Genomic DNA, 24,829 nt, shown 5'->3' on the forward strand with positions numbered 1-24,829 from the left:
ACATCATTTCTAGCCAACGTTGTTCAAAACCAAACCCGTTTCCCCTCACGGCAGATCTGCTCCTCCTACAGCGTCCCCCGTCTCCACGCGTGGGTACCACCGTGTCCAGATATCCAAGCCAGGGCTCTGAGAAGGAAGCCCTGCTGACCTCTCCTCTCCCTCTCTCCTGCTGCCGGCTGGCCGCAAGCCTCAGCAGATTCCCTCCTTGACCCTCCCAAAACCTTTCCCCCTGTCTTCACTTCCATCAACTTCCTTCAGTCGTTCTCAAACTTTCCCGACTTAGAATCTCCTGGAGGGCTTGTTAAAGCACAGATGGATGGGCCCCACCCACAGAGTTTCTTCTAATTCAGTCGGTCTGGGCTGGAGCCCGAGAACATGCAATTCTAACCAGTTTCCAGTTGCTGCTGATGCTGCTGGTCTGGGATCAGACTGAGAAGTGCTGTCCAGGTGAGATTATTGCCCTGACTCCCTAGCTAAGCTTTCTGTCTCCAGTCCTTACCCTTCTTCACATTCTCCAACCTGACCCAAGATCTGGGAAAAAAATAAAATAAAAAATCCTTCCTGGCTAGGGATTGCCTGTTGGATAAAAGTCAGGATCCCTCACGTGACCTGCAGGGCCCTCAGTTTCCCGGCTCCTACCTTCCTCTCTTGTCTCATCTACTGCCTTGCTGACCTGTGCCCAGCCTGTGGCGCATGGAACTCCTGGCAGTTTTAGTACCCGTGTCATTTCGTGTTTTTTCTTTGTTCTTTGTATCTGCTATTTGCTCTGCCTGCAGTGCTGCAGTCCCTTTGTTCACTGGCTAGCTCCTGTGGCTCCTTGCTAACAACTCAGGAACACCTCCTTGGGGAAGAGGGAAGAGTAGGTGTCTCACCTCTGTGCCTTCAGCTCCATGATGGTTATCACACGATGGTATCCATCTGCTAGTCCCCCTCGCCCAGGAGCTGCTGAGCTTCCTGAGAGTAAGAACCAAATCTTGTAGCTCTGTAGCCACAACCCCAAGCAGTTCATTGCCTGACAAAGACTTGGAGACCAATGGATGTTGAATGAAAGGAGAGATCCAGGAAGGCTTCTTGGAAGACACAGGCATTCTAGACAGAGGTAAAGAGTGGTTAGGATGTGGACATGCAGAGAGAAGAGGAAGAACGTTCTAGAAGAGGAAGCTTGAGCCTGAGCGTGGGTGTGTTCAGTCTTGGACACTGTGAGGAAGGAGCAAGGAGGGGTCTAGTTCGACTGACCACAGGATGTGTGGTCTTGAGAGCTGGTTGAGGCAGGCTGTAAAGGTAGAATTAACGTGAGTCAGCAAGGGATTGAAGATGGATGTCCAGGAAAGACCTGAATCAAATGTGAGCATATGGAGAGTGTGGTTAACCAGAAACAGACTCTCTAGAGATGGAGTAAGCCGGATAAGGAGTAAAGATGGACGAGGATCAAGAGGGTTTTGGCCATAGTGGGGCCACCATTAGGACACGTTCCACTGTCTTGTCTTTATGTGTCTCCCACTCATCTGATTCATGTTTTGATCTCCTAGTAAGAGTTCAATAAACGCTGAGTGAATGAATGTATGCAGTAGAATCAGCATAAATGCCAGCAGTGGTCCTGCATGAGCCGAGGAAAAGAAAGAGAGCTGCTTCCCATGGTGATTTTAGGTGGTGTCATTGTCGCCCATGATGACTCCCAGGTGGATAAGACTCAGGCAAGAGAAAAGGCAGACACTAGCAACCATGGGAGGACCAGGAGGGGACTCAGGTGATGGGCAGCAGGGGTTCAGGAAACTATTGCTTGTCACTAGAAATGGGGAAGGACTCAGCATTGGTGAAGACCATCCAATGACACCTTGGAATAATGCCCTAAACCTGGGCTTGTGAGACTTCCTTGGTGGTTTTACGATTTGGTGTGCAGTGACAAAACGTACGAGAGCCGAGACGTGCTCTCTGACTCCTCCATGCTAATGCGGTACACGTGAGCATTAGCACCTTTATTCTATGTTTAAAGATACGTCTAGAAAGTGTTATGCGTTGTCACCGCTAATCCGTTTTTCCCTGGGAACGAGACAGCTTTATGACTATTATGACACTGTTCTCAAAATCTAACCGCTACTGTTCTTCCACTAAATTAACACATTGACGTGTTTAGAGAATGCAATATAATGCATTGTGTAATATGTGAAAGAAATAGTTTTTCTTCTGACCTGTTTTTCCAGTCTTCTTGTATAATCCTAGCGGGCTTTCTCATATTACTTTTGTATGTGCAGAGAAATATCTGAATAAAAGTAATCTACAGATTAAAGCATTAGATGGTCTTTATGTTAAACATACACACAATAAAGAGTTATGTTTCTAAGCAGACAGTCTCAGAGATCAGGTACTTTTTATTGTGCTTCCAAATCGATAATTCTATTGGTAGAATATTTTTGATGGCAAAAATCAAAATTTACAATGTGACCAAGCAGGAAGTTTTATCACCAAAAACAAGCACTGGGGCATGTGGGGGAAGGGGGTGGGGGATGGAGAGGATGAACAATAGGTAAAGAGGCAGGATTCAATTTCCTTTTATGCTCAACCTTGGGGACAGGCAGACAGACCATTATTTACCTGTGTCTGCCACCGATGAACAGAAGCACGCAGTGGTGAATTGCAAGTCATTACTTTAAAATTCAATTTCATTTCTTCAAATAATCCATGTGAGCATGAATATCTAATTAAAGGGTTTAGGCATGGACATCCTAGTGGAACAATCTATATAGCATGTACCAGTCGGAGTTCATTCATTCCACAAATATTTATGGAGCATTTACGTGTGTGTCAGACACGGGGGAAAAAGGCAGACCCGGTTTTCTGTCCTGCTTGAGACGGAGCTGGAATTCCAGACTCTGATTTTATTGTTGGTGTTGCTACTACGGTTAGGATGTGAATGACTGTTTCTGTTTCCAGTCCTCCCCTTGAACCATTTCATAAAATACGAAATGCAGCACTTCTGCTGTGCATCCAAAGCAGCAGTTTTCAATGTGCTTTCTAAAAATCCCACCGTGTGCCAGTTTTGATGGGACCAATTAGAAAATCTAAGGAAGCTGGAATTCAGGAACTCAGGGAGTCCTAAGAATGCTTGGAATCTCTAACAGATTTTACTAAACATTTTCTGTATCATGACATGTTCCAGAAGACCATAAACATTAGTTTATACTAATATAAACTACTTTTTGCCTTGCTGATAATTGCAAATAAATAATTCAGATGGCCGCCCACCAAAAAACCAAGAAGTGTTGGGGGGTTTGTGTGTTTCCTATGAAATACTTGCTTTGTAAATTTTTGTAATCAAAGAGAAAAATATTTTATTTTATTCCTACTTTTAAATTCTGCAGAACTAGTTTCAAATATGTCTGTATATCCCAGTAATATCATTATGGAAATATAAGATAATGATTAATCTCTTGTCTTGCTTTGACATTAAAGGAGGAGATTAAAGGCATTTTCTAACTTGCATTTCAGTTCAGCAACACTGACTTCTCCAGTGAAAATTACTTAATCTGTCACATTGTTTTCATGGTAGCAATCAACTAAATTAAATACAGGACTATAAATTTGGATAGCACTATTGTCGTCAGAAAGAAGCCTTATGTAAAGTTCATAAACGTTGCACAAAACACATTCGGCTGTGGTCCAAGAGGTAATAAGTGAGGAATAAAGGAGGTGGGACGATAAGCTTTAGCTTAATATAGCTTCGTAAATTAGATCCTATATATGCTAATTTTGTACTTTTTTTAATAGATGGAACTGATTAAAAATATAAGTACCGCCGAACAGCCTTATTTATTCACTCGACATGTTCATTTCCTCAACTTCTCAAGGTAAGACACTTTCCAGTTTAATGGTTCTTTCATTTCTTTTTAGTACTTAGACTTCTTCTAATGAACAATTGCCTTAAAATCTATCTTCATTTTCAAGGTAGTGTCATTGCCCTTGAAAAGACATTTGTAATCCATTTTTGCTGTGGAAGGATCAAAGTTTGAAATATTTGGGCAAAAGCTGCATTTCTTTCTAGAATACTAATCTTAAATCTTGTGAAAACTTGAAATTGTTTTTAAGGAGAAGCCATTTAACCTGATAGTTCTCAAATAAAAAAATCAGGTTTTGTACTGAAACAAATAAATGAGGAGGCAGAGGTGGGTATGTTAACAGAAATGTTTCGTTGCACATTTTTGTACAATTTGAACCTGCACAGGACTCTGGGAATAACTTGGTGGTGGAGTAATGTGTATTTTATGGGATCCAAAATGCTAGTATCAGCCTCTCTGCCTACCTTTTTAATATTCCATTTGATTACTCTAAACCTTGCACGTTTGATGGTGGTGGCGTGTTTTAGGAATCGGTTTTTTCGTCATCTGTAGGGACTTTCTGATAATAATGCAAATCTTCAAATTTAGGTTTTTAAACCCTCTATCTGTTAAGTTGCTATCTGCAAGTTCTGCGCATTCTCTTCTCCAGTGACCCACTGACGTAGGTTTTCTTGTCCCTCTGCTTGACCGTAAACTAGTAGCTCTCAGATCCTCCTCCCCGCAGGCTGGCCCATGTCTCAGCTCACAGCCGGCATCAGCTGGCAGAGCACTGGGTCCAGGGGCAGACCCGCTGACCAGCCCGGGACCCTGGGCCTTCCCTCATCAGCCGTCCCTCACTGTTTTTCCCATGGGGATGATAGTACCTCACAGGTCTGCAGGAGAGCACTGAGCATCCTGCTAGCTGGCGCTGACCTAGTGGCCCCTGAGGTCCAGCCCCCAGGGAGGCCCTGAGCACTCACTGCTCCGAGTTTGCACCGGGCAGCGGGCACAGCTGCCCGCCCCAGGATGCCTAACAATCTACTGGGCTGGGAGAAGGGTTAGCCTTCAAAGGACTTCCCTGCTGGGCAGTAGGCCCCGTGCAAATTAAGTGTAAAGACAAGGAGATTCAGCAAAGCATGTTATTAAGCAGCAAAGAACAGTTGCTGCCTTATCTTTGAAAGCAAGCTTCCCCTGAAGTTTCCCGGGCCGGCCTGATAACCAGAATTCCCTAGGACGGTGAATGGAACACCTGCCAATTATCCTCAGGGGCCCAGGGCCACTGTGAGAGTTGGAGTGTGTTTCGAACCACACTTATCAGGTGGCTTGTTACTGGATCGTCTGGGGTATGCACCCTGCCTCACGCTTCCAGGAGGCCAAGAACATATGATTGATAAGGAGGACTTGTTAGCTGGTTCAGGCCTTGCATTTTACGACTTGTAGAGAACAGAGCGGGCCCTCCTGATCCTTGCTTTTCTCATGGACTTCCTTCTGCATCACCCTGACTTCCTCAGACTTCATTCAGCTCTTCCCGTGTCAAGGTCAAGTCTTTACAACCAAAACAAATCGCAATGCAACAAATTTTGATAATTAACTCAAGACAGCGTGAAACTCTGATGACAAGCCAAAGCCGATATTTTAATTGGATCAGCAGAGCGGGGCACAGCGTGGTGACCGTATTTTATCACGGGCCACGATCAAATACGTGTCCAAGAGTTTAATCTGGATTGATGTAATTCTGAAAGAAAAAAATTGATAAACACCTTTTAGAAGACACCCCATCTGCAGAAAACAGTGTTGGCCTGGCTGTCAGGACCTTCGGGTGTTAGCCCTTCCCACTACCAGGATTGTGGGCAGCAATTTAACCTCTGGGGGCGTGGGGGGTGCTATGTTTTTCCATCTATAAAATAGGGACAATTCCTGCCCACCCCTACCTTGTAGGGATGCTCTGAACGCGTGAAGGAAAGCCGTCAGGTTCCTGGAGAGAAGGATATTACGTATATTCGAAGTGGCATTTAAAAGGCACTTCTGGAGAGGTCTCAGTCTGAGCCCACAGTTGGCGCCTGCCTGCAGGTAGAGCTGGAGGCCAGGGCCCTGCTCTTGCTGGTTTCTCCTCCCTCCATCCCATTTTGTTCAATTAAACGCATATTTATGGAGGACCCTCCGTCTTCTGTACACTGCACCGGGACTGGGGCTCTGCAGGGAACAGTAAACGTTTTCCTTGCCTTCGGGGAACTGTCAGTTCTTCTTCCAGAAGAGGCAACAACGTGTGATGAACTTGAGGAGAAGGAGTCACAGGGTCTCCCCGAGGGGACCACGGAAGGAAGCAGGACCCTCCCTCCCGGAAGAGGAAGTCTGGAAGGCACCCCTGAGCAGGAGCCGAGGCTCCCGGGGTGTGAGGGGTGGGTCAGCTTTAGACGGATGACGGGGAAGGGTACTGGCCGCACAGGGGCCAGCGTGGGCAAACACCGGCTACACAGAGGGACCAAAAGGGTCCAGAAAATGGGTGCTAGAGGGCGGGCGTGGCAGGAGTTCAAGGACAGTCAAGAGTGTCAAGCAGGGAAAGGTAGAGACTGGCCTGATGGGCTTCGCTCCTTTGAAAAGCTCATGCTAACTGTGGGCACAGTCTTACCCTCTCTTCCCACCCCCATGCGTGAGGCCTGGGGCCTTGGGTCAAGCCCTCCTTTAAGGAGAACAGAATGACACATCGAACTTTGATACGTTCCAAGACTATTGTTATACTCATTGAACACGGAAAGTCACAAAATCAGCTTTTCTTTTGAAGGAAATAGCTTTATTTAAGGAAATTTTTTTTTAAGTACAAATGGCAAACTGTGGGCCTACCAGGAAAGCCCCAAAATATACAGTTAACAGAGCAAAACAATGACGTTGGGACTTGTTAAGAGGGCTTTCACTACTTTTAAACATGAGTTCTGTATTTTGAATGATAAAGAATAGGAATAATTAAGCTGCTCTTAGGAAACCAACTCTGATCATTGTTGACAGGCAGAAGTCTGGCTTGTTTGGGGATAATGTGGTGACTAAGAAAAGAATTGACACTGCGACCTAATATTCTTCATTGATATTTTATTTCTAACCTTCCTTATATTCCTTTTCTCTCTCTTTTTTTTTTTTTTTTTGCTGAGGAAGATTGGCCCTGGGCTAACATCTGTGCCCACCTTCCTCTATTTTTGTATATGGGACGCTGCCACAGCATGGTTTGATAAACGGTGCATCATTGCATGCCCGGGATCTGAACCTGTGAACCCCAGGCCACTGAAGCAGAGTGTGCACACTTAACCACTACGCCACCGGGCCGGCCCCTAATCTTCCTTATATTCTTAACATGCAGCAAGATCCTTGCTGATGAGCAGAATATCAGAATGAAAGTCTAGCCTCTTTCCCCACAACTTCTTTTTGCACGTCCATGTTCTGAACTTTTTAAGTGTGTGGCATTATACGAAAACGAATTGCCTTGTATTTCTTTTTCCCGTTAAGTACGGCCTTCTTGACATTCAGACACTGAGTGACATAAAATGCTGCCCCATGAGCATTTAGTGATTCAGTAGCTGACTGACTTATTTCATTTATTCATCATCTAGGCATCTTGCTCTGATCCTTCTTTTCCCCTTTTTTAGAGCTAGAAGGAACCATTTTGCCATGTCCAGTTTTATTAATTCAGTCACAGAAAGCAATAGTGTCAGAGCCACCTGGTGTTTCTGTAGTTACCTCGGGGAAGGTTTCCTGGCAGAGGAGGGAAACACCATAAGCTCAGCAGAAATTTCAGGCTTCAGTTTGGAATCGGGAGGTTTTTCACTATCTGCTCTTTCACACAGTTTTTGAACTGCTGGAAAATTCCGGCCAGACAAATGTTTTTCACCTGGACTACTTAGAGAATTGAGTCAAAATTACCCTGGTCTAAAAGACGCTACTCTTTGTTGTGATGTTTAAGTAGGATTTTCCATATTTGCACACACGGTTTCATGTGTCTGTCCCCAGTTGTCAAAGTAACCTAAAGAGTTAGAATGTTTGAAAAAGTTCAGCTTCCCAACATCAACAGTATCTCCTTAAGTATGTCTTGGATGGACACCCTGGAAAGATTCTAACAGACAATCAGTGTGTCTCCCTCCCTCAACTTTTTGTTTGTTTTAAGCATTTTTTGTGGGGGAAGGGGACAGTAACTCTCTTTCCACTCTACCGTTCCCCTCAACTCCCAACTTGGGTCTTGCGGGGAAAACACTGTGAAGTGTTGTGTCAGAGCACAATGCTTTCAGAACAGTCCAAGCGAATTATAAGAGATGTCAATACACTACATAATTTCCAACTGCAGTCCTCTCTCGGTATCCGCAGAGATAGGTTCCAGGACCCTCCTGCAGATGCCAGAATGCGCGGATGCTCAAGTCCCTCAGATGGCCTTCCATATTCACAGCTTCTGCATCCATGGAGTCAACCAGCCACAGAACCCGGATACGGAGGGCCGACGCTACCACTTCTCTTAACCTTTTTCGTGTCATTCTTCCTTTCTCGCCCATGACCCCCTCACCCTCCTTTGCTTCCATTTCTCTTTCCTCATTCATCTCAGATGGTGGCTCCAGTGCCAACACTAACTTGCAAAAACAAAACATTTGAAAATAAATCAATCACTAGAGAAGCAGGCAGGGTGCGGTGTGCAAGTGGAGGTGTTTTGGACGCTTTCTCTCTTCCCTTCAAGTGGAGTCTTCCTTACTGATGTGAACGAAGTCTGCCCTCTGATGGCGTTGTGTAACAAAACAAAGCAGATCTTGCCAAGCCCATAATTCAATCAGGTTTCCACATCTCGTTTCTAAATGTTGACTTTGTTTTATTCTCATTAGCAAAGTGGTCCATTTTAATTCTGTGCCCTGCAGATCTTTTGTAGCGGGGGCAGAGCCTCAACCTTTGAAGAGAGCATCAAAATAAAAATTGATATCAGCAGTTATCGAATCAAAGTTGGGCCTCCGGACTTGTGGTCCTTTTCCTCTTTTAATGTAGGGAACAGCACAAGAATAACCTCTACTTTTAGGCCAGGGGTGAAAAAGAAGACATACTTTCAGTAGAATAGAAATTGCCAGGGGCTACGAAGGGGGGGAAGAGATTTATTGCTTAAAGGGCACAGAGTTTCAGTTTGGGATGATGAGACAGTTCTGGAGATGGATGGTGAAGATGATTGCTCAACACTGTGAAGGGACTTAACGCCACTGAACTGTACACTTAAAAATGGTGAAAAGGGTAAATTTTATGTTACGTATATTTTACCACAATTAAAAAAATAAAGATATACTTTCAAAAACTGTTTCCAGTCATAGAAAACTCTACTATAGTCGGAGGACAAAACAGTCTTAATTCCCCAGAATAATTTTGATCTTAAGTATTATTTTAAAATGCAATAATATTCTAGGAAGAAATATCATCAGCAATTTGATGAAAATATACCTAAAATTCTTCCCTGCGTGCTTTGTGTAGCTGTTGGCGAGGTGACTGCTGTTGATTGACTGAGGTGTCAGCGTGGGGCAGATGTTGAAGAAAATGCTCAGAATAAGATATTCAGGAAAGCATCAGAAAACTGAGAGCCACGCAATTTTTAGTCTAGAGAATTATATGCTGCTTTGGATCTTCATCTTCTCATCAAAAACACAAAAATAAAAAGAATATGATAAATTTGCAGAGGGTCAGAAGGAGACCCACTGGAGTGATTAAAGAGTTGGTAAATATGACCTATGAACAAATGTCAGAGAAATTGGAAATACCCGCTGCTTTAGGATGACTTAAAAGAGAGCGTCAACTACGCAGGGGTTATTGTGGGGACCAAGGGATAAGAGGGTGTGTTGTTAAGCGACAGACACAATGCGACCAGACCCCCATACTCTCCAGTGTATGGACAGCATGGAACCTGTCGTCAGCTGTGGTCGCCACAGTCTCTTAGGGCCAGATAAAGACCAGATTAGAGCTACGGATTATAGATTGAAGGGAAATAAGTCTCAAGACAAATGCTAAAAGAATTTCAAAAAGAAACACACAGAGGAAAAGTTAAGGAAATGACAATTGAAGCCAAAAAGATTAAAAGTTATAAAAGCACATGAAGAGCAGTTAATCCTTGGTGCTGAGGGGAGCAACAAAAAGGAAGGAGCAGAAAAGACGATTAGGAATTTTGCCGAGTGCCCCCAAGACTCCTCAGCTGTCGGGTTGACCGATAGGATGGGCTTCACAGGGAGGTTGTGGAATCTTCGCCAAAGTTTTAAAAATAGGGCAGAGCGTTGTGCTGTGTGGGATTGGGGTCGGGGTACAAAGCGTTCTCCCTCTAGAATGGCATCAGCAGTAGGTCCCGGTGACCATCTAAGGTCCCACCGTCTAAGGGTGACCAGGAATTCTAACTCACATTAAACAATTACTGAGACGGGAGAAACTGATCCTGAGAGAGGATGGGATGAGGGTGGGAAATTTGTTTCCCTTCTGAGGCACTGGCACACGTGGATGGTAGTCTGGTCTCTCTTGTATAACTCACATGCCACCCCAGATTCAGCCGGTGTGGGAGGAAGCTGCATGTCCTAGAAAAGGATGAAAGTTGGCAGCCCGAAACCGTTATCACTGTTGCATTCTGGAAAGGGGGAGATGTCTATCAAATATCTCTCTCACAGAAATTTTTAGAGAGAGGCTAATATATTATCTGATACTTGGTAATAAATTCCTAAACCATCAAAAACTTCAGTTCTGGAAAATCATTGTGGAAATCTTGCACTGGGCTACAATGTGCAAACAGGAGCAAATCACCCACACTCAACAAGCCTCGTCCATCCTCATGTCTGTGGCCTTCGGCGGAAGATGGCTGTGGCCAGGCTGAGAACATCTCGTGGTGGGGAGCTGGCCGTTGACTCACGATTGGGCAGTTCTGCTAATTAGCAGTTAATAGTTGTTCTTCACATGAACATAGAAGTACAGTTGAGGTTTTTAAAAGCAAGATGCAGTTTCTGAGGGCTTAATTGCATTCACATCTGGTGTGCGTGCTTTGTCCTCCTAATCCCCAGCATTGTTACTTTAGTTGCTGTTTATCACAGATACGAAACTCAATTAATTAAAAAGAGGAGGAGACATCCAGGATGCTGGTGGTTAGCTGGTGGTCGAATGGCTGACTTCTGGGACTAGATGGTTGTCCATCGAGCTGCATGAATGTCACCGGGTACACGTCCGGGTATTGACAAGATTCATATTGGCATGGTTAACTTACCCGCGAGAAGCGTGGTTTCCAAAGTGGCATATTGAAGGAGTCCAGAATATCCTTCATTCATCCTGGTGCCTGAAATTCCACCGTCGGAGAGGCATTTGTTTTTATTCCTTAGGATTCTTCTCTCTGAAGATTCTCTTTAAAAATGCAGATAACCTGGGGGCCACATTATACAAATTAATACACAGAAAAGGGTTGGTGCCTTGTTCCGTCCACTTTCCTCTACACCAGAGCCCTGTGGTCTTGGCAGAAACTTACCAACTTGGAAGCACACGCCCAGGCGTTCATGTCTTCATGAGTTGAGCACCTGCTGTGTGCCACCCACTGTGCTAAAGGGCATCCTTCCTGGCTTCGGGAGGCCCGCAGTCTGGTGGGAGAGCAGACACGGACAGGCGGTGCTGGGGAGAGGACTTGGAGCTGGAGGGGGAGGGCCTGACACCAGGACGGCCCGTTGCTGAAGGATGTGACTGGTTCTGGGCTGGGCGTTGAGAGGTGAACGGAGTCTGCCAGCTGGAGGGGGAGGGAGCAGGGGTGTGTCAGTTGGTTTTCTCTGACCTCTGTCTGACCCCTCACTGACCGTCTAGGCATCCTCATCAGAAGCTCATGGGGTCACGGGGTGAGAGGACCTGCGGGTCCCTCAGGAGGCCCCCAGGCTCTGCCCAGAGCCTGGAGTGGTCTCCCAGGCCCCTCAGGGTCACCGGTTTCGGGCAGTTCAAAGCGAAAGGGGAAGAATCCTGAAGGGAAATTCAGCCCAGCCGCTCACTTTGCTCCCAGAAGGCCTCGCTCTGGGGCCAGCATGCATTTGTCTGACCCCTTTGTAGACGGAATTAAAATGGGACACCTACATATTGGTTTAATTTTTATCTAAAAACACGTGCCGTCATTTGAGGATAATTATATTGATTTTTGTTGTGTGCGTGATATCCCCTTACCTTATTCCTTTTCTCAACTCCGGAATCTTCTGTCCATGGCTCAGAGCACAGGTTCTGAAGCCAGACGGCCTGGCTTCCCATCTGGCTCAGCCACAAGGTACTTACCCGCTCCCTGCCTCAGTTTCCCCAGGTATAAGTGGGGGTCATTATGGTTGTGAGGCTTCGGTGAGTTGGACACGTGAAGAACTGACAAGGTGAACGGTGAGCAATTAACAAACGTTGGATGTTGTATCCACTTCCCACAGAGCCCCTTACCTGAGAGGGTCTGAATGAGACTGTAGGATAAGTACTATTTCACCCAACAAAGTGGTCAGAACTTACCAGTCAGCTGACACATTCCCTGAGGTCCCACCACATGCCAGTGGTTGTCCCTGCCAGACCCCAGGAGTACAAAATCCAAGACAGTGCGTCCCTGCCTCAGAACCTACAGCCTGTGAGAAACAAGACCCCGTCTGTGCACACCTTCACGGTGACCGGTACCATCGTTTGTACGGTCCTGACCTACCGACATCCTGACGGCCTCTCGGTGGGGCCGAGGAGGCATCACCGTCTCCACTTCCTCACGATAATAAAACGCCTATCAGGAGACACTGCCTGCTGATTCAGTTGTTCGCGGGTGCCTTAGCAGACGGGTACCAGGTGGTAATGTGTCAACCCGGAGGGGAGACACTGTGGAAGCGGGCTTTCTTTCCCTCCAGAAGTGACGGGTTGTAACCAGCTCTGTGTCTGTGCGTGCTAGGTTCGGAGGGGACCAGCCCGTCTACATCAACATCATCCGAGACCCCGTCAACCGGTTTTTATCTAACTACTTTTTCCGTCGCTTTGGAGACTGGAGAGGGGAACAGAATCACATGATCCGCACCCCCAGCATGAGGCAGGAGGAACGCTACCTGGTAAGTCCTGTTGCCCCCAAGACGTGGCCCCTCCCTGCTCTGGGAGCAGCTCCCGGAGGCAGGGAAGCTCACGCTCCCCGCCCATGGCATTCCCGTGGCACCTTCACGGAGCTCTGCATCGCGAGGGCACTTCCTCAGGGAGGAAGTTTTTCCAGTGAAAAATGATTTCAGATGACCCAGATCCTAACGAAGGATTTCTGTGGTGACTTTGTAGTCTTGTTTTCCCCCGTTTGTCTTCAGTGCTAGATTTTAGGTCCCAGAGAAGAAATGGTCTTCCCTGGGGAGTCCAGCCCAGCAGTATCCTCAGTTTCCGGGTCCTCTACCTTCAAGTCCCAGGTTTTTTCCGCCACAGCACAGCAGAATCAGGTCATCTGGGCAAAAATTGTTTGCTTTCTGTGGACCTTGTTGTGGGACCCTCAGCTCCAGAGGGGTGCTCGTTTTGACCCCAATAATCATTTTCATGGCGCAGAAGTTGATAACAAAAATGGAGGGCAGAGTCATGTGTCTTTCTGCCAGCACCAGAGTACGAGGTTCGTTTCTCACCTGTTTGTAACCTAGACTGACAAAAGCTCACTGAGCAGCTGAGAGCCTGGTGCTGCGGAGGCTGAAATCCTGGTCTCTGTGTGAGAGAGAGCCCCTGGGGTCACCCAGACCCTCCCTGGCTGTCGGGCAGCAGCAGAAAGAGAAGGCAGTGTTGAGGGGTCAGTGCAAATCTGTTCCCGCCGCCGGAAACTCACGCAGAGCCTGCGCCCGCAGCCGAGGGTCCACGGCGGCACTCTTGTAGCTAAAGGAGTATCGTCGGGCACAGTTCCAGCTCAATGCCCAAAATTCCTCATTTAATTTTTAAAAATGTGATAAAAGCGTATGTTTGGAGGATGGGAGCATTTGTGGATGATGTCACTGTCACGCCTTAAAAATCCAGGATTAGAGTTGAGAAAACTGAGATGCAGAGAAGTGTCTTATCTTGTACTGGACAACTAGTTTGTAGATGTGCCGAGACCAGAAACCAAGGCTTGTCACACGCCTTTCAGCATTTGTTCAACCACCTAAGCCTTGCGTGAAATATCTTGATGGTATATTTTCAAAGTTGCTTTTAGTTTTTGATGTCAAAAGCCCTGATCTTTTTCTTTATACTACATGTTGTGAATATGGCTATGTATTTTTTATTCGGTGACAAGTATGCATGTAGGGTATAGAACCACTTACTAGAGAAAGAATTTCTACTCTGATTATCTTCATAGTTTGTACTGGATCTTGATGAGCATGTGTATGTTCCTTTAAAAACTTACAGCACAGTCCCTTTAATCAAAATATATTTCAAAGTTTCTGATTTAATTCTGATACTAAGAAAGTTAGAACCAAGTTGTGCAGAAAATGCTGAAAAACCAAAGGTATGGAAACGAGTCTTATGAATCTTGCTCGACAAATATTAGTGTAGATAATAAGTAAATTCTTAGTCTACCAGAAGGTGAAAAGTGATTTGGAAAAACGAGAAACTGGAGGGGCGGTCCAGGGGACCCAGAATGCCCAAGGGGCGGGGGCAGGCCGCGATGTTCATAAGGAGCTCAGGCAAGGCGCTGAGGACGCGGCACTTGAGCAACAGTGAGAATGAGATGTGAAGTCGGTCAGCTGGTCAGCCGGGAGGACACAGCTCCAAGTGGAGGGGCAGTGGGGGCAAAGGCCTGGAGGGGACCGTGCTGCCCGTTCGAAGATCAGCAGGGAGAACAGTGTGGCTGGTGTGGGGTGAGGGGGGGAGCGGGAAGTGTCAGGTGAATTCAGAGAGGTGAGGATTGGAGGCCACAAATGGTATAAGGCCCGGTGAGGCACTGAGTGAGTTGGGAAGTAACACGGATGACCCCAAATGGAACACCCCTTCATCAGTGATTCCTTCTCTTGACTCTCCACCGGAGGTCTGAGCCACTTGTCCCAACAGAGGATGCGTCATCCCACCAGCCTTTAAACATCCTCGGCAGTTCTCCCCCTTCTTTCTAGGAGCTAAGACTCCTGCCTCCTGCTCCATCTGTACCTGGCTGACCCCTGGAAGCTTGTCCTAGAAGTCGCACAGGCTCCTCACACTCCAAGTTTCCGGGGGCCTCTACTGAAAACGGAGTTTGTGGGATGGTGACCCCAGAGCTGGATGCACAACCTACGTAGCTGTACCTGGAGGTCCTGGTGTTCTTCTGTGCTCCCACCAAGTTCTGTACTGGCTCTGTTGTTTCTCGGAGTGATGCGATGTCTTAACTTCCCTCCTCTCCTCCCAACAGCATAGAAGCACTTTGAGGACGAGATAGGATCAGAGTTCCACCTATGTCCCTGGTACACGAAGAGGGACTGACACACGGGAGACCTCACTAGCACTCTACTTAGCAAATATAAACAACAACAAAAAACATGCATGTAGGAGTGGAGGGGAATTCTCTAGGGTTTTCTCCCCTGAGAAAATCAGAAATCAAGTTTCTGCCGTCATTCCATATAACGTGGTCTTCACACATTCACACAAACAGTAAGTTGTAATCATTTGTGAGAGAAGATGTAAACGAGAGAAAAAAATCATGGTTTCGATTGTTTTGAAAAGCCCATAAAATGTCGAAAGTTAGGCGTAGGGGCAAGTCTTGTATTTTTGAAGAGCTGGTGGCAGCTTTTATGGTGTGATCTGAGTGATTCCGGGGAAATGTCCCTGCCTGGAACTCTTCCCTTAGAGATGTGCGGGGTCCCCTGTCCGCACATAAGCTGTGTCCGGGGAAGGGGCTGTGTCAGACGCACTCCTCAGACCGTTCTTTGACAAGGCCTCAGCGGGAGAGCATGGGGCTCCCCGAAGCAGCAGAGGGAGAAATCAGGGAGCAGGGAGTACGGGGGAGCCCGAGGGACACGGGACTCCTTTATGATCTGGCCCCAGCCTGACTCGCTTAGGAGGCTGTTTTCTTGTTCAAAGGATAGTTTGTTTATTTGGAAGAAGACAGTCTATTGACTTTTTTTTTTTTTTGGTAGCTGAAACTTCTTATGCCATCTCCCTGGTCCCCTTAGACCCTTGAAATCAAACTGCCCCCTTTCAGAGCCTGTCCTCGTTTTGGCAAGCCTGGGTGGTCAGTTGTTTGCTCAAAGGAGGGTGGTGTTTGTGTCTCGGTGGGGTGCAGGGCAGCTGTGAGGAGCCCACTGTGCCCTCAGCAGGGCCCTGCCTCGAGCAGGGCTGGGAGGGGCTGTGCAGGGTGTCCCCCCATCCGAGGAGGCAGGCATGGCAGGCCACCCCCTCGGGGATCGAGAGAGGAGGCCTCTCCCTGCACGCTGCACGCACACAGAGTCACGGGCGCTGGCCCCAAACAGGTCCACTGATGTACCCACATTCTTCCAGATCTCAGTGCTCCGGAGCCACTCACTTTATCTGGTTGCCAAAAATCAGGCGATTCTGCTCCTGGCCCTGAGCCTTGCAGAACTGCTTAGCATACAGCTGAGAGAGAGCCAGGGCCTCTGAGCCCACTCTGGGGATGAAATAACATCATCTTGTGATGCTGGGTGGTTCAGAAGAAAATAGAAAAGGGCACAGGGATGCTCAGGTTTGCAGGATCCCTGGAGGTCACGAGGAAACTCTCGTTTCACAGATGCAGGCACGGGCCTCGGTCTGGGTGGGTTAGAGGCCCCTCCAGGAGTGGAAGCCAGGCTTCCTGACTCCAGCACTGTGTTGTTTCATCACTAGGATTTACTTCCTGAATGGTAAAAGGAGAAGAGGACTGGGCCAAGTTCCATGCTTTTCATATAAAATCATTTTGTCTGACACATCTTCACAAAGACATAGCTGTTATAACAATTTTTTTTAATATTCAAGCTTCTTACAGCTACTCCCCATATTTTCCAGAAACAGATTTTCTAAAGGTTTCTATTTCTTTCCAAACCATTCCTCACTGATATTTACCAGAAAATCAACTTAAAATGAATTATTGCTGGAATGAATACAGATTCGATGGGTAGCAGCCACACAGTGAAAAGACAGTTCTCTGAGGCTCATTTCTGCTCCCCGGTGCAGAAGTGGCTACCTCTGGTCGTTTTTAGAGTCGTGAGGTGGGTCAGATCTGAGCCCAGGGACACTTGGATACACCCCAGCCCAGGAGACTCTTCTCCAGCTGGAGCCAGGTGCTTTATTTCCAGGGCAGGGAGGTACCTGGCACACAGGACATGGTTAATGGAAGAATGAATGATGCTTTGTGAAAAGCCGCAGTGGTGACTTACAAGCAAGAGAGAGCATCCTGTCCCTACAGAAGCCACTCCCTTTCCAGTCGCCGAGTTTCCCTGAAAATGGATTTCTTATGCCGCCATTTCCCCTCTGCCGGTTAAACATGTGTGATGTGTGTTTGCTGTTGACCTTAGCGAGTTTCCTGGAGAAATATTCTGCAGAGATACCACTTGGCCCTTCCCAACTCCAAAAAATGTCAGGTTGGGCTCCTTCCCCAAACTTCCTGCAGCTTCCCTGGATGATCTCCGTTTGACGAGCAGGAGGAGAGAGGAGGAAATTTTCCCTGGGAGAAAACTGTGATCCTGTTTATTCGGCTTGGCTGTAAAGCGTGGAAAGTCATCCATGTTTAAAAGAAAAGATGCGTAGTTTACAGCTTCTTAATGCATAAAGAATTCAGTGAATCACGCTGGCCCCGCTGGGTTCTGGAGAAGCCTGAAAATCGGCCAGCGTCAGCCGAGGTTTTCAGAAAGCTACGCACTTCAATCTTCCTGAGAGTTTTGGACTCTCAACGTCCTTTAGCTTTGGAAGTGTATATAGAAATACGCGTTTCTGGAAATTTCCACTCTCTCCTGACCGGCCGAGGCTGTCCTGTGAGTGAGAGCTCCGGCTTAGCCTCTGTCCCTGCAGCATCATTCTTCTTAAAGAAAGAAAACGAGTAATGGATTTGGGTGATCTGCTTTTTAAGTATTTCAGTAAATAGCTACATCTTCTGAATCTTTGAAGGTAGGAAAGTAATGCTGTTTGTCTCCAGCGAGTTCAAATTTGGCTTATGGCTGCAGGCTGAGACAGCGCCTAGGACGTGGTGTTCTTACGTTCCATTCTCGGCTGCCCCCGCTGGGGGACCTTGCCAGCGATTTAGCCTCTGTAGACCTTACTCTTCTCCTCTGTACAATGGGACCCTATTACCTACCTTGCCTATGTCACAGGGTTCTCTGGCAATGAATTGGACATTCTACACAGAAGTGCTTTGAAAGCTAAAACTCTCCAAAACACATTTCACATGGATGCTTTCATCCTCTGGCTCTGTCGGTGGCTCCACATGACCTAAAAGGACCCTTTTTCTACAGACGGGGGGCTTCTCAGCTCTGGGGAGCCAGCGGGGACTGCTGCTCTCCTGTGGCTGAGGCCACACTGGGCTGTGCCCTGAACCTCCGGGTCCACCTCCGCTGAGCCCTCCAACGGCCTCTCCAGCCCCCTTCTCCAGGGAATTCGTTTCCAAGGAAACTGCTTCACTTTGTTTCCCAACAGCTGGAGACGCATTTTGATCCCAGCCTGCTGGCACACACTTGTCCCGTGTTTGTTTACTTGGAAACCTAAGCTGGTGCCGGCACGGGGTGTCAGTTCACAGGAGCAGCGCTCTCTCCCCGAGGGGCGGGAAGGGAGGGTGGGCCGGGCAGAAAGGCAGCGCCGGGCTCCTGTGAGCCATGCAGAGACGCGGAGGGCGGGGAGCCTCCACTCCGTCTGTCCTGAGGTGTCTCGAAAGCAGGGGTCACAGGAGTTTTTAGAACCAAAGACCACTCCTGGGTTCAGTAAGACCTGCGAGCTCCCAGCAGACGGAGAAGACAGTGGGCGCAGAAGGAGGAGGGGCAGGAGGAGAGTGGGAGACAACACGAGGATGTTGGAGAAGAGGAGAGGTGATGAGGGGCCTTGTGAGGGAGAACAGAAGGCTCCAGCCGCCCCCTGAGAGGCCGCCACGTCACCACGGCCGTGGTTAGCGTGGTCTCCTCGTGTTGGCTGGTTCATCCTCACAGCATCCCTGGTGTAGATTAGCAGGGACCCCTGAGCCCCCTTTTAGAGACTGGGAAGGTGACCCAGAGAGGCTGGGCGGGTGTGGTCAAACCTCACATATGCGGACGCGGTGTTAGGCTGCGTTAGTTACGAGGAGCTCGGATCCACTCAGGTGGCCTCAGGAAACACGGCGCAGGAGGAGGAGAAATGTGAGCGGAAGTGTGAGGATGTGTCTGGAAATGAGCACCAGAGGACCACAACTGGCCAGGGAATGCCACGCGGGAAGAGCACAGCCCCGTCTCGTGGGGGGAGACCAGCAGAACTGGAGCCAGGTCTAGCGACCAGGTTGTGCGGGCGCCCCAGCGGCACAGGGCTGCCAGCCCCCTGCTCTGTAATTCTGCCCTTGACACACTTCAGACGCTCGCCCTCCTCTCCCCTGTCAGCGGCCTTCCCCATCCGCACCCGACGCTGCCTGGCGTTTCTCTACAGCTTGCCCAGGCTCCTAAGAGTGACCATTTCGTCCAGTTGGTCACCCTATCCAGCCACCTCCCAGGTCGTGTTTGGCTGCCCCTGCTGTGGTCAAGGGGGTGGTCAGATGGGGGGGACAGGATGGAGCCACCTGTGTGGACAGTGCCTGTGAGTTTCCCATTGCTGCTGTGACCATTTACCACACACTTAGTGGCTTGAACAACAGAAATTTCCCATCTTACAGTTCTGTGGGTCAGAAGTCTGCCCGGTCTCCCTGGGCTAGAGTCAGGGTGTTGGCGGAGCTGAATCCTTTCTGGAGGCTCGAGGGGAAGACCGTGTCCTCGCCCGTTCAGGTGGTTGACAGAATCCATGTCCTCTGGTTGCAGGACTGAGACTCCGTTTCCTTGGGGGTCAGATGAGCGCCATTCTCATTTTCCAGAAGCATCTCCATTCCTGAGAATGTGGTCCCCTTCCTCCACCTTCAAAGCAACAACCAACAGTGGGTTGAGTCCCTCTCGTGGTTCAAACCTCTCCTCCTCCTTCAATCTCATTTCTCTAACCCACCTGAGAAAGTTCTACACTTCTGAGGATTCATGTGATTAGATGGGGCCCATCCAGAATAATCTCCCCATCTCAAGGGGGACCTGTAGCCTTTATCACCTCTGCAGAATCCCTTTTGCTGTATAAAGTACCATATTCACAGGCCCAGGGATTAGGGTGTGGACATCTTGGGGGTCCATTATTCTGCCTGGCACAGTGTCACCAAGGACTCCAGGGACTGAGGGGACCGTGGAGGTGATGTGAGCCTGACAGGTGTATTGAACCCAGCCTGTCCCATCCACAGGGGAGCCCACATCTGCTTTCTGGTGCCATGCAGTGACACCACACTGTGGATTTACTGTCCCTGGTCTGCAAAACCAAGTGCCAGTCATACATGTTGTTTTTCCCCCTTCTCTAATGACTCATTCATTCATCCATCCATTCATTCATCGTTCATTCATTCAATATTGATGTAGTGCTTCCTGTGTGACAGGCACCTTCGTAGAAACTGTAGATAAAATATCGAGCAAAAGTAGACCCTGTGTCTGTTGTCACAGAGCTCAGAGTCCTACAAGGGAGAAAGGCATTAATCCCCAAACCACACGGATGCATGTTAAATAGCAATTGCATTACTTCCTACGATGCAGAGAGGCGCAGCACTGACCAGGCGTAGAATGGGGCAGTTGGCAAGTCTGGAGGTCAGAGAAGTGATGGTTGAACTAAGATCTGAAGGGAAAGAGGAGGAGGAAGAACATCTAGATGTAGGGAACAGCGCATGCAAAGGCCCGGTGGTGGGAGGGAGCATTGTGAGCACAGGGGAAGAACCAGGGAGTCTGGAGCAGGGAGAGTGGAGGAAGGAAGGAAGAGCTGAGTCCAGTAATGTGAGCAGGCAGCCGTCGGGCCCCGGAGAGCCTCCCAGGCCCTGTTGAACAGCACTGGGGAGGCACTAAAGGGTTTAAAGCAAGGGGGCATGTTTACATGGGATCCTGAAACTTTTACATTTAAAAAATTTACTTTAGCTACAACATACTGAGTAGAGAAGGGCTCCAAGAATATGCGGCTAGATCAGTTAATCCAAGGCTACCGAGAGATCCGAATGAGAGATAAACCAAGGAGCCAGTATTTACGGAGCATCAACTGTGTGCGAGGAGCCGATCGAGCAGCAGGGGTGGCAATGGGGGAGGACTTAGAAACAAGTGTAAGACACGTCACTGTCCTCCCAGTTGCTAACTGCTGGGCCAGCCACAGAAAAGCCTAACCCCACCAAGCAGAGAGAGAGTAGCTCAGTGCAGCAGCACAGGCATTGTCGTTGGCTGGGACGTGTGTACTGAGCAAAAGAAGGATGCAGAAGCTTCCAGCCTGAGGATCTGGGTGAGGAAGGAGATCAGTGAGAGCTGGGGTCATTGTGGGAGGCCTGCTAGTCGGAGAGGCGGGAGCTGGTCTTTGGGGACGGGTGCAGTGTAAGGCAGGGGTAAGGGCCAGGAGGACCAGGGGAGGGGAGCGTTTGTACAACAGCTGGAGAGTCCGAGGCTTGCTCCGTGGTGAACTGCCCAGCTGGGCTGGAGCAGAGGGTCTAGAAGGCGAGGAAGGAGCTTTGGGATAGTGAAGCGGTTCTCAGATGTCCCTGAGGAGGGTATGCAGCGGAGGAGGGGACGCAGCGCTGATCTGCTGCGGCCAGACCAGGTCTGCCTGACCTGCTCTCTCGACGGAAGGTCCCATTCAGAACATCACACCCCTGGGCTGCCAGAGCACTGCCAGGTGCGTCCCGCCAGCCATGCACCTGTCAGCTGAGCCCATCCACTCCGGCTACAGCTCTCCCCTCTCTGGGCTCAGCGCTGCACCCTGCTAGGACAGGTGGCTGGTTTTACTAAGGCAGTGGTTCTCAGAGTGGCCGCTCCCTGGAATCAGCTGGGGGGCCTTAAAAACTCCCGATGCCCATGCTCCACCCAAAGATTCTGGTTTAATTGGTCAGGGGTGTGGCCTGGGCTTTAGGACTTGCTAACAGCTCCCCACGTAATGCCAACGTGTAGCTAAGGTTGAGAACCACTGAGGAATGACAGCACATCCATTCTTGGCTCTGGTAGCAGGAGCTGTTTTCACCGAGACACGCCTCCTGAATGTCTTCTAGAAGCTTACTTTCTGCAACCTCTGCTCATTTGGAAAAAGCTGTATTTACCTTCTCGTTGGAAATTTTTATTTGTTAGGCTTTTAATTGGCAGATGCAGATAAATGTCGTGAGAGAAGTTTGATGGCGTAGTGCAAAATTTGTTGAATTTGTAAATACTCTGTACATGTTTTAACTCAGACTTTCTTCTAAATCAAAGTGGGTAAAAATTTATTGTACAGAAACCAAAGAGTATATTATATTGTACATTTAAGATCTTACTTTAGGAAGCTGTGCTTTAGGCAATAAAACAGAGAGCGAGAACTCGGGCGAATAAAATATTTTAGCATGAGGACCTCTTTCTATTTGGTCGATGAGGCATTTGGAGTTCATTGCCATCTCTTCAAAGAGACATGTGTCACTCTTTAAATGCAAGCCATTTAGGAAATGTTCTTTAAAACAATGTTCTTTCAATGCAGTCAGGGAACTAGCTATTCGAAGAAGCTATGAGCGGGAGTTTTATATAAAGTGAAAAACTAATGGTTCAATTTGTCTGTGTTAAAATTTTGAATTTCATACTCTACACTTGTTTTTCAGAACCTGGCACACCTCTATAGTTGTCCTCAATTTGCTTTACCAAATTGTAATTTTTTTTGCTCTGCCCGACTGTTTCACACAGGCAGCATAAATTCCCCAAAGGCACAATGACCTCCAAACGTGTTCTTAAAAATGTTTTGCAAAGTCTGAAGACAGACAGGAAAAGAAAGTGTAAAACATCTAAGAGATTTATTGGAATCACAGCTTGAATTCTAATTGCAAGTACTTATGAAAATGTCAATATTAACACAGAAGAGCTGGCAGTTATTCTACTAAATGTAAATTGAATTACATAGTGCGTAATTGGAAAAATGCTTGCTTCGCTCAGGCTCTCTCAAAACAAGTCTCAGATTCTGTCAGCTGCAGCAGCCTTGCCCTCTAATGGCTGGAAAATTGAAGGGCAAGACTGAATACTTTTGACCACAAGGAGGATAGAAACAGAGAGGGAATGGCTGACCATCTGTCACCATATCAGGACCTCTTTGCAAAGCAGGGGGCACAATGTATATTCTAGTATCAGCATATTCTTAAGAGGAGGCAGCCAGGTGGGGGATGGAGAGCGAGAAGAAAGCTCGCTGCCTTGGAACTTCAGGGCTGTCTTCTATAGAAACAGGTATTATAGTTGTCAGATCTCCTGAAATGCAACTGAAAGGTCAAACTCACATCATAACATAAAAAAATTTAAATGCCTGGAAAAGTTATGTAATAATCAAGCTTGGAAGTTACGATGGCCCTAGCTCATAATCAACTGGTTTAGCAGAGCACACTTAACAAACCACTTCAGTTCCTTTTTATGATTGACTACTGAGTATCACTGACAGGGTAGAAATGATACCAGTAAACGTGGTTTGGTGGGAATTTAGTAGGAAGTTTGATTTTATCCCACGGGACATTTTCATTGATCTTCTAGGAAAGCAGCCAGGATTGAATGGGACAGGTGGGCAATCAATTGACTATAAAATCACGCAGCTTCTAGGCACGGGGCACTTTTGCTCTGACCCTAAACCCACGCAGATATTCAGGGTTGAATGAAAGAATTTTAACCAAAGCCTACTCAATGTCATGACAAATAAAGCTTTTTAAGAATGGCTCTGGATTTTATATTACAAAGTAAAAACACAACAGAATTGTATCAACATTCAGCTAAATGTTTCTATACTCACTTCCTTTTGCATTAAAGAGGAAGGTAACCCTGGTATGACTTTTATAGTAAGATGGCTGCCCCTTTGCCACCCTGCAGAGTTTGTTTTTTCTTTTCTTTTTTTTTTTTTTTTTGGTGAGAAAGACTGGCCCTGAGCTAACACCTGTTTCCAATCTCCCTCTTTTTGCTTGAGGAAGAGTGGTCCTGAGCTAACATCTGTGCCAGTCTTCCTCTATTTTGTGTCTGGGTCGCCACCACAGCATGGCTCGATGAGTGGTGTAGGTCCATGACCAGGATCTGAACCTGTGAACCCAGGCCACTGAAGCAGAGCGTGCCAAACTTAACCACTACACCACCAGGCTGTCCCCCACCCTGCAGACTTTTAAACACTCACTTCCAGTTTTTGAAATAAACTCTCCTCTTGGATGAGACACATAGAAAGAATCTACAAGAAAGTTATCAAGTTCAATAAGAGACAGAGAAAACTATGATGACAATAAATCCAGGTATTAGGGCATTCCATATCTGACCATATTAATAAAAACTTTGTGAGATTAAGAAAAATGACCTAAACCCAGGCGATGAGATTAGTCTGAACCAACTCTGATCACTGCTAATTTTTATTTCTCCAGATGATTATTACTTGGTGTGGATTGTATTTTTCACTTGCTAATATATTGCTTCTTAAATCTTTCAAATTATTTCGTGTTTGTGTATATCTTATATTTTTAACTAAAATGTAATTCTCTTGGATGATAGGACATGATCCCCTTTTTAAATCTTAGCACCCGTCACAGCTCCCTGGGCAGCACCCAGCCCAGCCCACAGACACAAATGTGGACAGATCACCAATGGTGTTGCCTCTTTTCTCCACTTGCACGTGCAACTTCAATATATTTTGAACACCTACAATATGCCAGGCACGGAGATGAGAATAGTTGTGGCAAGATGAGCATATGTTCCTACCTCCTGCCTTTACTACGCACAAAGAAATCTGTCTCCTCCTGTATTCTATTACTAGTGACTGGTACCCCTATCTGTTCAATCTGAGAGAAGAAACAGCTGAGAGTGTAACATATCAGTCTGATATCTTTTATTTTCCAGATGGCTAACAAATTATTCCAACAGCACTTATAGAATACTTCACCTTTTCCA

At 47.4% G+C, this 24,829-nt stretch overlaps 1 protein-coding gene across 2 annotated transcripts in view; it reads left to right on the plus strand.

Annotated features, from left to right (window-relative positions):
* UST (uronyl 2-sulfotransferase) overlaps positions 1–24,829 on the plus strand; it is a 293,864-nt gene that overhangs the window by 181,987 nt on the left and 87,048 nt on the right. For both annotated transcript variants that reach the window (XM_058534248.1, XM_058534249.1), the window contains exons 4-5: positions 3,766–3,845; positions 12,718–12,871. In XM_058534248.1, coding sequence (XP_058390231.1) covers positions 3,766–3,845; positions 12,718–12,871 — 234 coding nt within the window. The remainder of the gene's footprint in view (positions 1–3,765; positions 3,846–12,717; positions 12,872–24,829) is intronic.

This window comes from Diceros bicornis, chromosome 39 (assembly GCF_020826845.1).
Source record: "Diceros bicornis minor isolate mBicDic1 chromosome 39, mDicBic1.mat.cur, whole genome shotgun sequence".
Classification (NCBI taxonomy): Eukaryota; Metazoa; Chordata; class Mammalia; order Perissodactyla; family Rhinocerotidae; genus Diceros; species Diceros bicornis.